General features: G+C 35.7%; 1 protein-coding gene across 14 annotated transcripts in view; it reads right to left on the reverse strand.

Moving 5' to 3' along the window:
- Positions 1–15,965, reverse strand: part of UTRN (utrophin) — a 536,298-nt gene that overhangs the window by 81,305 nt on the left and 439,028 nt on the right. For all 14 annotated transcript variants that reach the window (XM_032274352.1, XM_032274350.1, XM_032274358.1 and 11 more), the window contains 2 exons: positions 15,164–15,242; positions 11,663–11,723 (listed from right to left, as the gene is read on the reverse strand). In XM_032274352.1, coding sequence (XP_032130243.1) covers positions 11,663–11,723; positions 15,164–15,242 — 140 coding nt within the window. The remainder of the gene's footprint in view (positions 1–11,662; positions 11,724–15,163; positions 15,243–15,965) is intronic.

Below are 15,965 nucleotides of genomic sequence, written 5' to 3' on the forward strand. Positions count from 1 at the left end.
ACAGTAGATGCAGTTGGCTGCTGGTTTCTTTTTTGAGTCAGGGGAGAGGGTTAAAGCAAAATCCACAATGAACCCAAAGGCGTAAAGTATTTGAACAGCTGCAGATAGCTCAGCTCCTCTTGCCAAAATGCCTGAAGTTCTCCCAGAGTAGGCAACCAAAACAGAATAAAAGTAGCATTTTCCCCCAAAATAACAACAGCTTGGGTTCTAATTAATCTCAAATATGAACGGGGAGTGGGACTTCATATTGTGCAGCTTGACAAGCTCTAAAATAAATTATGATTTTATTACAAAAATTCCTCTTTTAAAAAGGCAACAGCAATGGGAATCTATCCAAGAATAAAATAAATAAATAAATAAATGCCCAACAAAGTAGCAATTAACAATTAAGTATAAAATCACATGAAGCAAACGATAGTGAGAACATGTGACATGTAACTAGCCTGGCCAGCCATCCCAGTTTTGCCTGTGTAGGGAAAAATTGTGAAGATCTTTGCTGTGGCCAAAAGTAATCAGTGGCTATCCTGTAAAGCTTAAATTATCTTTTTTTTTTTTTTAATTTTTTGAGACAGGGTCTCGCTCTGTAGCCCAGGCTAGAGTGCAGTGCCGCAATCTTGGCCCACGGAAACCTGTGCCTCCTGGTCCTGGTTCAGGCAATTCTTCTGCCTCAGCCGCCGGAGTAGCTGGGATTATAGGCATGCGCCACCATGCCCAGCTAATTTTTGCATTTTTAGTAAAGACAGGGTTTCACCAGGTTGGCCAGGTTGGTCTTGAACGCCTGATCTAGTGATCTGCCCACCTCGGCCTCCCGAAATGCTGGGATTACAGGCATGAGCCACTGCTCCCAGCCAGCTTCAATTATCTCTGAGCTATTTTAAACTCTGCAAACTGCAGAAAACAGATAGTAATGCAAATGATTTCTGTCCATATAAATGCAAATTGTGCCTACTGGAATGCAATTGATTATTGTCCTCTGGATACTGACCAGTTTGTCAGCTTTGCATTTAGAGGTAAATTCAATTTTAGCATCCCTAATCTGACTATAAATATGTGACACTTTGTATTCTCTTTGGAACCTATTATAACTTCTCACTGGCTCCCTTATTATGAGTTAAACAAAACATGTTTTTGCATTTGTATAACAGTTAAGATTTTACCTATTTTGAAAATTATGCTTCATGCTTTATACTAGACTGTATGTAGGAATTATACATTCGTGTCCTGGTATATTTATTAAAAGTGCCCCTTTACTCTGAACTGCCCCAGCTGGGATAACATATAATCCCTGCATTTTATGAACTTTATTAAAACATTAAGCCAATAAGGTTAAGAAGTGGTATATCCCTCCACCTGTTATTATTCATAACAATGTACACTGCTATGCCACAGAAAGTAAAACACAAATAATATAAGATTGTAGCACCAGCAACCAAAACACAAAAATGCTGTGCCGCAACACTGTCCAATATGTAAGACAATGAATCAACAGCTAAGGTCATGCATGTACTTTTGACAGACTGGTAAAATATTGATTTCTGGGCAAATGACTGCTCTGGGAAAGATACTTCTTAAACCCATTTGTCCTCATTAGAGTGGTCTCATATTTTTCCATGAAACCTTAAAGGATGATCAGAAGGTATCTTGCTTGTCCAAAAACTGGCACTTGCCCAAATATACTTAATTGTTACTAACTATCCAATTTTATGCTTATAACTGAATTTTGAGAGGTTTGCTATATATTATTCCATTCCAATTATAATCATAAAGGCATATAAAAGAACAAAACTAAAGACAAGTTAAGTAAAAATACAAATGTGGGGACAAGAACTATGTATATTGCTCTGAGACAAGACAATCACAGAAAGAGAAATATTTCTTCTTTGCTGTGCAAAGTAAAATATAACATACTAGGTCAGGATGTATGATATTAATGAGGATAACAACCTGCTATGTGAGTGCTCAATTTGTACCAAGTAAACTTTTTTGGGTAAATTTTTTCTATGTGAAAACTCAATTTGCAGTACAATTCTATGATTGGGGTGACAATATTGTCCCCATCTTACAGATGAAAAAAAACTAGGGCAGAGGGTGCTTAGACAACTAGCCCAAGGTCCTATAGTAAGTAAAAGAAATGGGATTTAAGCAAAGATAGTCTCATTTTAAGCCTAAACTCTTGATATGGAAGTATATTTGCATAATTAAGGATTTAAAATATTTCTTGATGAATCTGTCCAAATTTGAGTCCATAGTCTATCATTAGAATCATTACAAATAACCTCATCTCCCTTGCTTCTCTCTCACCCCTTGCAAATCGCAGCCCTGGATCAGCTCAATTACTTGCCTACTCTGGACCTGAGCAGCTGTGGATAAAAACAACTGGAGAAAATCACTCAACAGACAGACTGGTTTTACTTTAAATATGTGATTTCAAACCTCAAATGTCCAACCCCTGGCAACTGCACTACATTCCCTAATAAACTTGCTTTCCCAAACTCTTCATAGAAATTCACTGCCGCTCTCTGTCTCCTCAAACTGGTTTCTTTCTCTGCCTTAGTATCATTTTACTTTATCTCACGCTTCATTGAAAACCTAAATACCACTAGATGACGACTCCTTTATGTTTCCACCACCAAATCAGGAACCCCCTCCTCCATCTGCCAGTTTGTCAACCTCTCTCCCCTTTAACAGAGAAATTGTCCCCTTCTTATCAAAGGCCACTGCTTCCCAATAATTTCTTAAAAATGTATTGTGCTGCACAGTTACCCCTCTCTCAAGAAGACTATCGTTTGTAGAATATAAATGTTTACAGACTTGCCATCCTTACACACACGTGTGCACGTGCACACACATACACTACACATAAACTCTACATTGAATCAATATTTTCTGCTAGTTATCACCTTTTTTCTCTTTTTCACAGACAAAATTCACAAATGAGTACTGTACCATATCTACTTCCTCGTGTCCCAGTCACCACCCAACCCACGTCTGTTTGGCTTCCAATCTCCTGTACCCAAACCTATAAACATTAGCAATGAACTCCATGGTGCCAAGTGGAACGGCCACACCTCAGGATGGGGAAAAATAAAAGAAGAGACGAGAAACATTGTCAGTAAATTATATATTGTGTTAAAGGTGGAAGGTGCTATGAGAAAACCGTAAGTCTCCTGAAAAGGAAGCTAACACAGGCAAAATATAGGTTCTGCGAACATCTACTTTATGTATGCGTGTAACAGTTACATATACACAGCAATCAAGCACAAGCTCCCAACTAATCAATTTTGCATTCAGCTGCCTGAAGTATGAGGAGTGAAAACAAATGTTGGCAATCTGATATGACATCATTTATCTGAGAAATACCTTCTTAAGATCTAAGAGGTGGTATACTTACTCTGGAATTTATATCTATAATACTTGTTTCAGCCAAGACTAGAATATAGGAAGAATGTGGAGTACCCACATCAGTAACATTGATTCTCACTCTGTGCAAGTGTGTGTGTGTGTGTGTGTGTGTGTGTGTGTGTGTGTACGCCTGTGAAAAGCCCCCGGGGAGGATGGAGATAATGGGTGAGAAAGCTAGGTAAGGAATAGTTTATATATTCCTCAGGTTATATTCAACTTCTTCATCCACTCATAAATACTCTCCACTGTCCTCTAAGCTTTTAAAGTCAGGAAATCCAAAGATATACTTTTAGAAACAAAGAGTTAATTTAAGAAAAAAGTTAAGAAATTTGAATGTCAGGATTTTAAGGAAAAAAAACATTCTGTTCAAAATTCAAATAAGATCTATGATCCCCTTTCAAAACAGGTACTATAAAAGTTTGGAGTCTTCCTTAAAAAATGCCACTAGTATCTCATAATAATGAAGACAGGAGGTAGGTAGATTACATTGTAAGTAATGAATAATTCTGTAGGATTTGACTTTAAAATGCATTTAGGGTGGGAACAGTGGCTCATGCCTGTAATTCCAGCATTTTGGGAGGCCTAGGCAGGAGTATTGCTTGAGGTCAGCAGTGTGAGACCAGCCTGGGCAACACAGCAAGACTCCATCTCAAAAAAAAAAAAAAAAAATTAGCTCCCAGCTACTCAGGAGGCTAAGGCAGGAGGATCACTTGAGCCCAGGAGTACAAGGCTACAGTGAGCCACGGTTGCACCACTGTACCCCAGCCTGGGCAACAGAGTGAGACCCTGTCTCTTAAAAAAAAAAAAAAAAAAAAAAAAAAAACACTCACAGACTTAAAATAATTTCACACTCAGGAGTAGATTTAAGGATACAAACATATAAAGGACTGTATAAAAATAGGCGAACACACCATACACCTCAAAATACAAAATTTCAATGTTGCAGGTATGACTAATAGAACATGTGTTACAAAACAATAAGATAAGGTTTATTTGTATTTGTTTTTGAATAAAGTAGTAGAATAAATGATCAAAACTGATGTGCCTAGACATGAGGGGTAGGGACAGGTGATAACTGTCTAAAGAGTACTAGAAGATTGTCTGGAAATATAAACATGCACATACTCAGTAAAGCCAGGGGAGCCACTAGCTTGATAATATTTCTATACGAGCCCAGAATTCATAGGGAACCCACCTCCTACCCAACCCTGACTGGGGGAGATTCAGACCATCAGTCAAATTCCTACAGGCCGTCCGTTGTTGCACTGGCCCTGGGGAGCCTTGTATGCCCCATCTGAAGGTGTTAACACCAGAATTATGTTCCCACCACAGCTGAACAGATCATTGCATCCTTTCAGTTTGATTTTAAAAGTTGGATTTGTAGCTTTTAGCTTAAAAAAAAAGTGCTACTTTCTCTCTTTCATTTATGTATTTTTAAAAGCAGGGATTCATTCTAATTTTTTCTATATGGCTACCTAAAATCTTTTACTGCATTATTTCACTTTATAATCAGCACATTTCTATTTATTTTACAATTTTAAATATTATTACTTCTGTGCGTTTGCTAATTGCAATGGCAATTTTAAAAGTTTAATCATTATAAAGTACAGATATCTTTTTTTCTCTCTTAATGGCCCCACAGAGATCCTTCCCATATTGTATGGAAGAACTTTACTAAAGGCATCCCTTACCCTAAAAATCAAATTGTCCAGTAAGGCTGATGATGCTATTATAATGCAATAGAATTGGGTAATCTAGAAGATTCAAAGCCAAAATACTACTCCATAGCCCCAGCAATATGTACATGAATGGCAGTAGAGGTGATACTTTAAGTCCTGAACTACCTAATGTCTCTCAAAGACAATGTCAATCTTACCTGAATTACCTCAATTAACTAGGACACCAGTAATACATAAGATTTCTTTCCAGTGATTGTTTGCTGACTGCTGCAGGGCAGGCTCCATGCCGTTCAGATTTTTTAATTAGCCAAGGTATGCTTACATTCATTTATCTGAAGCCTCTCCAAGCCCAGGAGTTTAGTGATCCTAAAGTACTTACATTCTTTCATCAAGCAATTTCATTCTTACCTGCCCACCAGCAGAGTTGGCCCAGTGAGTTTTAAATATTTATTTTCAATAAAAGCAGAGTCACACACTATTAGAAAAACAGACTCTCTAGTACATTTTTCTTATGCTTATAATCCCTTTGTTTCTTTATCATTAAAACCAAAACCACAAGCTCCACTTCTGGAAAGAGATTCAAAGTGTGGTCCAAGAGTTCTTCATGTAAAAAACTGGAACCAAAAAGATACTGTCCCTCATCTTCATGAAAGAGCGAAGGGAGAAATAAAGGCTGCTGTAGGGACCCCTTTGGAGCGAGGTATGTTTATTTTTCATTGTTGATTATACCTTTGTTATGGGTTTATTTTGTTCTGGGACAAGTTTTCTATCGCCTTTAATGATAAAATGCTTTATGTTAATTCTTCATGGTTACCATTATACATATTTTGTTAGCTTTTATTTTCCTGTTAGGCTGAGTATTTGGAGATTGCCTTGCTGATAATTCTCTCTTCCCTTATTTAGGGAAGGACTATTTCTCCTGTGTTACCTAAGCTGGTCCACAATTCCTCTAAAGAAATATGCACTAATTCTCTCCTCTACACCGGATGTGCAGTTCTGCCAAGACAAGTATATAGGATCTATGCAGATGAACTAACTGCGTGACTGCGATAAAGATCAACTACTACATGCTCCCCAAGATTTTACAGCTATTTCAAACTTCATTTCTTTTCAGTTACTGAAGGATTAGGGCAGGTAGAGGGTGGCCTTGGGAAATGAAAGGGTGTCTAAAAGAGCTTTGCAGGATTAGATTATCAATAATGGACACAAGAATAGAAAATAAATGTATAATAAGAGACGTAATAAATTGAAGATAATCTTGATTTGGATCCTCTCAAAGGGGGAGTTAGAACAAGGGAAAGAAATGTAAGTGAATTTTATAGATATAGACAAGTTTATGCTGGTTAATTTATTACAATATTGAGGAATGTCGGTTTTAGAGAATGTGACATTCATGGTATACATATATGGTATACAGAGGTTACTAACATGTTCCTAATGAAAGTTGTGTGATATTGTACATGCATTTAGGGTTCTATGAGGAATTAACATCTGCACTTCAGACTCCAGTGGGAAAACAGAGCTATAGAATTGTTAAATTGTGATAGTGACACCTTGTCACAAGAGCAAAATAGTCATCTTGTGGCAAAACTAAAGGCTTACTGAAAAGTCAACCACTCAGCTTTTAGAGAAGATCTCATAAGGAAAAAGGAAAACCATATTTCCTAATTACACCTTACTAAGTTCTATTAAATACTGTGACTTAGCAACAGGCCGAATGTATAGAGAGCCATCTGTGTTTTAAGTCCCTTAGGACTTATAAGCCAGCCATTTTGGTCATCTTACTCACAGAAACTTAAATCTACCCACTGACAGAAATATTCGGACCATGTGAATGGGGAAAGATAGAGGAAGGCCAACTAGCATGTTTTCCCACCTCAGAACTCCTCTCAAAATCCAACTGGCAAAGACTGTGGGAATGACATCTTCCTATCTATGAAAAAGCACCTTTGTCCATTATCAGACCATAGCGTGAAACTGCTTTAAACATCTAGAAAATAGATTGTCCTGTAGAAATCAGCCTACGGAAAAGCCTAGACAAAGGCAGTGTGGAGTAGTGGAAAACGCATGGGCATTGACCCTGGACAGCTGGGCTCAGTTGCTGGCACATAGGAGGTGCACAGTAAATGTTAACCAGTCTATGGTAGGAAAGGAAGGATGTTTGCTCATACTTTCTCCACTACTATCCTCCGTCCTAAATATAATCCTTCATCCTACTCAAAGTTTCCATGGGACTAAAAACTTCCGTCCTCTGACTCAACTAATATGGGGGGCAGGACACAGCACTGCATAGTGATGAGTTCAGGGGCTAGAGACAATCCCTGGCTTCAAACACTAGCTCTTCTATTTGCTGGCTGTGTAATCTCAAGCAAGCTGTAAGTGTGCTTATTAATTACTTTTAATGTACTTATTGATCATTCATTAAGCCTTATCTGTAAATGGGGACAATTATAGTACCTATACTTCACTCAGCTATTGAGAGAATTAAGAGATCATGTGTGCACAAGATTCAGCACAGCACCTGGCAAATGACTGTTCAAAAATGTCATTTATTACAATGATCATTATTATTTCCCACAGCAACTACTTATTATGTTGTTGTTGTTATTATTTCTGGAGCAAACTGAGAAGTAGTGAATTTTACATGGTTAACGTGACACATTAAGAAAGTTCAACTGAACCCAAAGCTTTCATTCCTCTTATCCCTCAGACTCCCTGGAAATTAACTTTTAGCTGAGGAAATGAACAATTTGTGCATAACCAAAAATTTACAATGAGTGAGAACTGGCTTTATGGCAGGTTTTTGTATATTGTGAAGGCAGCAAGAACCATTTTAAATTTTTTTCTTTTTCTTTTTTGGAGACAGAGTTTCACTCTGTTGCTGAGATTGTAGTGCAATGGTGTGATCACAACTCAACCTCCTAGGCTCAAGTGATCCTCCCACCTCAGCCTCCTGAGTAGCTGGGTCTACAGGCGCATGTTACCGTGCCCAGCTAATTTTTTGTAGAGATGGGGTTTTACTATGTTGCTCAGGCTGGTCTCCAACTTCTGGGGTGAAGTAATCCACCTGCTTCAGCCTCCCATGCATTAGGATTACAAGCGTGAGCCATTGCACCCAGCCCCATTTTAAATGTTCTTAAGCCCTGAATATAATGAGCTCTCATTGTACTATACTGGGAAAAAAGAAATAACTAGATCAGTTTCAGAAAGTCTGCCTTAGAAGGAGCAAATAAAATTTTCAAATGTTAGTTTTAACTTAAGATATTAACAAATAGAGGGATTTATACTATATAGACTCTTTCAGTTCAGATTTATATTCTATCATTTTCTACAAACACATGAGTCATGAAGCCACCACAGTACACTTCAAAATATTAATAAGGAATTACCTAGAGAGACAGAGATGTAGTGGGAAGTCATCAAAGTGGGTTTTAACTGATCTATAAAATTAAAATGTGACAGAAAAAAAAACTTGTCCTTCCTAGTCTCCATTCAACTTTCTGGCCATATTCTAACAGTGAATACACAGATGATCTACTTAAACACAGAAAACACTGAATATTTCTAACTGAATATTATTTTTTGTTGGCTGTATTATATGCTCCAGGAAATTCTCATTGTATGACAATCATGCGAAATTTGTTTTAAACATTTTTCTTCTACTTTTGAAGCCATGCAAAGGGAAGTGTATATTAAAAGCTTTTACATTCACCATTTGCTCCGTTATTCATATGGGAATTCAATTTTATTTTCATAACAATTCTTCACACATAAATCCTGGCTTTTATAACTCTACCTTGAGAATTTGATGTTCCTTCCTCATGAGGAAATAAACTGTTAAATTACACAATGAAAGATCCTGGTTAAACAAGTTTTGTGAAAACAGGAGAATTTATACAAATGGGCACATTTCTAAAAGTTTGGAAGACTTAAAAGTCATTTAACACTAAGACTATATATATTTTAAACAATCCAATCTTTTACTGGTGATGGAGAAGATTTTTTAGAATGCTGCAGTCCTAAATGTTATTATTTTAAATGCCTGCCATCATTGTATTATATCTATTTTCCAGCACTGGTAATCGTGCTCTAGCCAATGGGAAGTCAGGTAAAACTAACTTTCACTCTACCAATCAGCACCGTAAGAACTCTGCCCCTTAAGAACAAGAATACAATCCTACCAGATCCTTCCAAGTTTATAAACATTTTGAAATAGAGAAATTCTGATTTAGATAATTTAATTCCCAGTCATATATAATTAACCTGAACATAAAGAAATTAATTTTTAAAAAACAGCTAAAATTAAGGATGGACTTTAAAAGTGCCAAACCAAACAGATAATCATGATATAAACACAAAGCAAGAGATTTATATTTTCTTTATTTAGTAAAACTCCCAAAACCCAGTTTGCATTTTAAAAAAAATCAGATGATAAAGGATTCTAAGTCAATTCAATAAATTAATAGTTTCAATTAATTTGCGTGAACTTCTTGATTTTTGTATAGTACATGCATTAATTTTCTATTGCTGCTACAAAAAAATCTCTGCGATAAAATGAAAATTGGAAGGGCTATGTTCCTTCTCTGGAGGTTCTAAGAGACAATCCCATTTTCTTCCTTTTCCAGCTTCTAGAAGCTGCCTGCATTCCAGGATCATGTCTGCTTCCTATACCTTCCAAGCTGGTAGCTAGCATCCTCAAATCTCTCTTTGTCTCCTCTGTCACTTTTGAAGGCCTCTGGGATTACATTGAGTCCATCAGGATAATCCAAAGTAATCTCCCTAATTTAAGGTGGGCTGATTTGCAATCTTAATTCCATTTGTTACCTTAATTCTCCCTTGCTATGTAACCTAACATTTTCACAGGTTCATCTTTTGGGGGTTGGGGTGGTCATTATTTTGCCTACCACAGTATATCAGATTTATATTTAAATTTGTAATATTAAATTCAAGTCAATATTCACCCACGTGAATTAAAGTTCTCTAATACTATTACTATTATTATTGTTATAGTGTACAATATGAATGTAAACAGTTTTAAATGTTTTCAGTTAGATAATCACATCTTCTTTCCCTAGAGACATGCCAACTTACCCAGTGTCTAACCTCCTTCCATTCTTACTTGTGCAAATTTGACACCAATCAATTGCTTTAATATCTTATTCTTAACTCAGTTCACAACTCAGTGCATTATACATTATTAAACTTCCATAAGACAAAGTAACATATAATGCTTACTATATATTGTGTAAACCTGGTTTTCCCTCTGAGGATACATCTCAGACTATAGTAAAAAATTACAAGAAAAGACTATTTCACTAACACTGACTTCACACAACGTTTTCAGGAAGTATACTGGAAGAGCAGATTATGAGCATTTGCATAGATTTTGGGGATATCACACCCCATGTTAGAAATGATATAAAGGAAACTTGGCCCAGAGGTCTTCACCTGACTTACCTGAGGCCACACAGCTAACCTGAGACAGAGCTGTTTCCTGACCATAAATGTTGTCATGATTATGATGCTGTTCGTCTAACATACAAAATAGAGTCAACTATGACTCATCGCTGGAGCACACTGTAAATTAATATATTTACTAAGTTACACTTCAAGGGACTGTAGAAGTAGTATTTTATCATTCTGTTCTACAATAATATATAGCCTAAGCCAAGGATCAAAGCCTACTAAGACCCTGTGTAAATTACAAAAATCTTATAATATGTCATATAAGAAGAAGAAACACTATGCAGGAAAGAGAAACTAATTGGACAACAAAATCAAAGAACAGTGAGCCTATGCTAACAATGCTGATAATTTCTATAAGACGAAGAAAAACTTGACAATATTTAACTTTTTATGATAAATCATTATTTCTTATTGGTGGAATAAATGAGAAGAGTACAAGACATTTTTATATGGATTTTCTTGGAGGAAGAAAAATGGTTTAGAATTGGGACAGTTTGGCCAGCGTGTGGTGGCTCACGCTTGTACAGTAATCCCAGACTTTGGGAGGCTGAGGTGGGCAGATCACAAGATCAGGAGTTTGAGACCAGCCTGGCCAACACAGTGAAACCCTGTCTCTACTAAAAATACAAAAATTAGCTGGGTGTGGTGGCGCGAACCTGTAATCCCGGCTACTCGGTAGGCTGAGGCAGGAGAATCGCTTGAATCCGGGAGGCAGAGGATGCAGTGAGCCCAGATTGCACCACTGCACTCCAGCCTGGATGACAAAGAGCTAGACTGCATCTCGGAAAAAAAAAAAATGTAAAGAGTATTTTGAAATTCTGCCATTGTTTCCAACTTTTTATTTTTTGTTTTTTAGAGACTGGATCTTACTCTGTTGCTCAGGCTGGAGTATTTTTAAATATATCAGCTAAACACATCTATATCCCTAACCTGATAAATGAAAAATAAAATTTTCATTTTAAAATTAGTTTCTTTTTAATATTAAATATATGATAGTTTCCTTCAGATAATAGAATTAAATTCCATTTTTAAAAGCTATAGGGGGAGAAGCCTCTTAAGTTATCAGTAAAACACAATTTTCTTGGTATCATAAAGGAGAATTAAAATCAACTTACTTGATGTAATAGGGCACTTTATTATGTGAAATGGATCTTTGCCACGGCAGCTGGACTGACGCTGAGGAAACAAAGGGAGATTATTGGAAACGATGAAAAACAAAAAGCCTTACACCTTAATGCAAAACAACTGAATGTTTTATAGCAAATTCAAAGAACTACTCTGGTTTCTGAGCTGGATTCCTATAATTATGAGATCCACTGGGCCAAACAAAAAAACGGCTTTAAGGATTCATTTGAAGTAAAACAAGAAACAATATCAGTTCCAGGTCTAATACCAACTGATTTAAACTGTTGATAAAAATACTTTTAAACTTTTAAAAGATGTTGTTTATAAGCACTACAATTTATAGCTTGGTGCCATCTGGAAACTGTACTCCATATATATTTTTGATAAAGCTACAACCAAAATTAATTTTACCTGGTACATCCAGATTAAAAATTAGATTTTTTTCAAGACTGAATTTTCCAGATGACTAATCATAGTCACAGGAGTAGCTATTGAGTACAGATGGCATTTAAACAAATTCAATTCTATAAAATTTAATAAGAGAAAATTTAAAAATAGGCCAAAAGTTGTGAAGAACCAAGGCAATCATCTAGGCATAAAAATCCCAGTTTCTTATTTTCATCTGAAACACACAGAGAGCTCAGTCTCCTAGTTTTTCACTAGACATTACTATGATTGAGATTTTACGGTTTTTTTTTTAATTGAGGTACTTTTTTTTTTACAATTCTAGTTACTTCTTACTAAAAATATATTATTTCTACATTAACCAATTATTTTAAGACTTATTTAAGAAGAATAGTATATGTGAATCTAGTGCCATAAAGGAATTTTGCTGAGCAAACTAACACAAAAATTCAAATAATACTTCAAATTTTCATAATTTGCAAATATTATCAGATCCTCAGGTAGCCAGTTGTCACCAATACCTTTTTTTCCCAATTTCATGTCACATTAATATTTTACAACTATTCAGCATTCTAAACTTTGCCAAGCATTTTCAAATATATCTTTTTGGTAAGGAAGCCAGCAAGATACACATTCAAGTTCCATTTGATAGATGAGGAACCAAATGTGTAGAGATAAAATAACCTGCCGAAAGACTGATACCCAGTAAATAAATGACAGAGCTCAGATGCGATCTCAGAATTTCTGAACACTAGTTGAGCAATTTTTCTACTCAACAATTCTTCCTCTCCTTACAAAAGGCAAGCACTCTTTTCTCCATCTATGCCCATGGAACATAAAAAAGGGATGAAAATGAGGAAGTAGGTAGGTTACCTTTCTCATTAGGGCCAACCTCATTTCAGTGTTGGCACCAGGCTAATAGGTCAGTTTTTATTTTGCGCCTAACTAAACAGGCTTCTTTTATAACCATGGCTAAAGTCCAAGAAATATAATAAAGCCAAGATTCCAAGCAGCAAAGGATAACAATTATTAAATTTATTAATTGGGACTTTGTTTACACTTCTCCGCTCATTTTAATAATTGGTTTAATTTGAAGAATTTCCACCTCTTTGGACTGTCAGTGTTAGAAAACACAAGGACATGTATTTGACTTTCACAAAATGTGTATAAATTTCACCATATTTCACTTTCAAAAGAATGTGCACTTGCTTTCTACTGTGAGAGCGATTGCTAGGTGAAAGCATAGCCTTTAATTAATACTAAAGATAACTGATACTTAGAACGGTACAGACAGTTCTCAATTATTTTGTAAACTCCTCTTTCATTTGTTCTTGGCACATAGCTTTGCATTTTGTAAAACTGAGCTTCAGAAATCCGGAATACTTAATATCTAATAAATATATGGAAAACCTATTTACTTCACCAACATTGATGGTATCCGGACTTTAAAAATGTGTTCTGGCGGTTGGGTGTGCTGGCTCACGCCTGTAATCCCAGCACTTTGGAAGGTCGAGGTGGGCGGATCGCTAAGTCAGGAGTTTGAGACCAGCCTGACCAACATGGTGAAACCCTGTCTCTACTAAAAATACAAAAATTAGCTGAGTGTGGTGGTGTGCACCTGTAATCCCAGCTACTGAATTGCTTCAACCTGGGAGGCGGAGGTTGCAGTGAGCCAAGATTGCACCACTGCACTCCAGCCTTGGCAACAAAGAAAGACTCCGTCTCCAAACAAAACAAACAAACAAAAAAGAAACAACAACAAAAGCGTGTCTTGGCATCCAGGTACATAGTATATTCCAGGAAGGCCTATACACCACAGAAAGATTCACTACCTAAGGTCTCAGGTTGGTGAAACAGAAAAAGGGGTGGGGGGAATGAGGAGGGTGAGAGGTAGAGAGCTATCGGGCAGGAAGGGGCAGGAAATGACTGATTAGGATTCTTGAAATTGTAAAAGAAAAGCCCAACCTTTAACTGAGGTAAAGCAGTTTATCAATAGTGACAAAAAGATAAAGAGGAAGTATAAATGTAATCAATTAAGTTAGAAGATACAGTATTATTCAGTTGTCTCTATGGTTGCAGTTGCAAAAAAAAAAAAAAAAATCATAATTGAGAAATAAGCTTTGCCCTAAGTTTAAAGTTTAAATTGATTTTAAAGTTTACTTAAATTGAATTAAACTAAACAAATTGCTTTCTTACATATATTTGCCAAAGGAATTGAAAGGAAAGGAATTAATATTTACTGAAAGCATTTGTGTCAAGAACCGTGCTAGGTGCTTTGTGTAATTGGATACGCCTTGTCATTGAGTTCTCAAAGCAATCAGAGGAAATAGGTAATATGATATTTTAAGACAACAAAATCAACCTTCAGAAATTTACAGTTCTGGTAAGTAGCAGAATGAATGTTTAAACTCAGTCTGGTTGACTATAAATCCTGCGTTCTTCAGTATCCTCGGCAGTGAACGATAAATAAAGTAGGAACTCGAATTGGTTATTCAAGATCTCAAGAATGGTCCATAAATTTAAAAATTCCAGTAGAAAAATATTAAATAAAACTCTACATAGTTGGTTTGGCTAAATTTGCAATACTAGACTAGAAGAAAAGCTACATATAATTGCAGTGAGCCTAATAAATCAAAATCTTCCCACTTGAAGATTTATGAAGAGTGGCTTTTTTTTTTTTTAAGGTGCAGGTGTGTTTTAAACTAATAAGCACTTTTTAAAGAGAAAAATTAATTTAAAACTTTAAATATAAAACTGATTTCTTTATTATGAAAAAGTTCATAATCTTTGACTATGAAAAAGCAATGATGATATGATATTATGTTAGCTCTCCTAACAGACAGTCCAATGAAAAGCTATAGCTAAAGATGAATTCATTTCTGTTTTACTTTGAAGATTTCTCACTTGTTATTACATTATTACAAATAATAACCAATAAGTAATATTTTCATTGATGTTAATACTTCCTTACATCCATCTATCTAAAGAAATATGTTTACTGCAAGGAATACAGCTTCTTGAATTAAAGTGAAAGAAAATGCTAATTCATTCCATTAATGCAACCAGTCCAGTTTATTACTACTTACTAGAGAGAAAATGCTGAGAGGAGGGTCCAAAATCTCTGTGGGCTTCCTGAAGCTGTTTAAGGCGATCGTCCACAGAAACCTGTGCACACAAACATGCAAGACAGAGAAAATAATCTGATTCTGAAACAATGACTTTCATAATATCTTCGGTTTAAAGAATATAATAAATAAAGCTATTGCCCAGGATATGCTTGTTTATACAGACCCCTTCTCTATCTCTGGTAGCAGAGTAATGGTAAAAAAAATAAATAAATAAAAGGACTTCTTCTGGCCTCAAATAAGAGTAAATAGTGCCAGGCACTATTCTAAACAATTTATAGAAATTAACGCTTTAATCTTCACAATAACTGTAAGGGTTATTTGTATCATCATTTTACAGATTAAGAAACTAAAACACAAAGAGGCACCCAAGGACATAAAGCTAGTGAGTGGCAACACTGCTGTTCATATTCTGGTCACACAGTGCCAGAATCTGTGCCTAACTGTTACTCTGCCTCTAATGTAGTCCATTGTCTCTAAAGCCTCTGAAGTCAAGACGTGGTCATGGGATCAGTGACCACTCATCTCTGTTTTCTAAGGAAGACGGTAAAAAGTGTTATGGGGAGCAAATGAAAAAGAAGCCTCAGAAACTAGATCGGTAGATAATAGATAGATTTTATAGATTTTATATGCACACACACTCACACACATACATATTTATATAACAAAATAACAAAATAAATTATGTTATATATATAATATATTATAATATATAATATATATTATATTATATATAATATATAATTATTATATATTATATATA

Source organism: Sapajus apella, unplaced genomic scaffold, assembly GCF_009761245.1.
Source record: "Sapajus apella isolate SASKATOON/1434 unplaced genomic scaffold, GSC_monkey_1.0 scaffold6, whole genome shotgun sequence".
In the NCBI taxonomy this organism is placed as follows: Eukaryota; Metazoa; Chordata; class Mammalia; order Primates; family Cebidae; genus Sapajus; species Sapajus apella.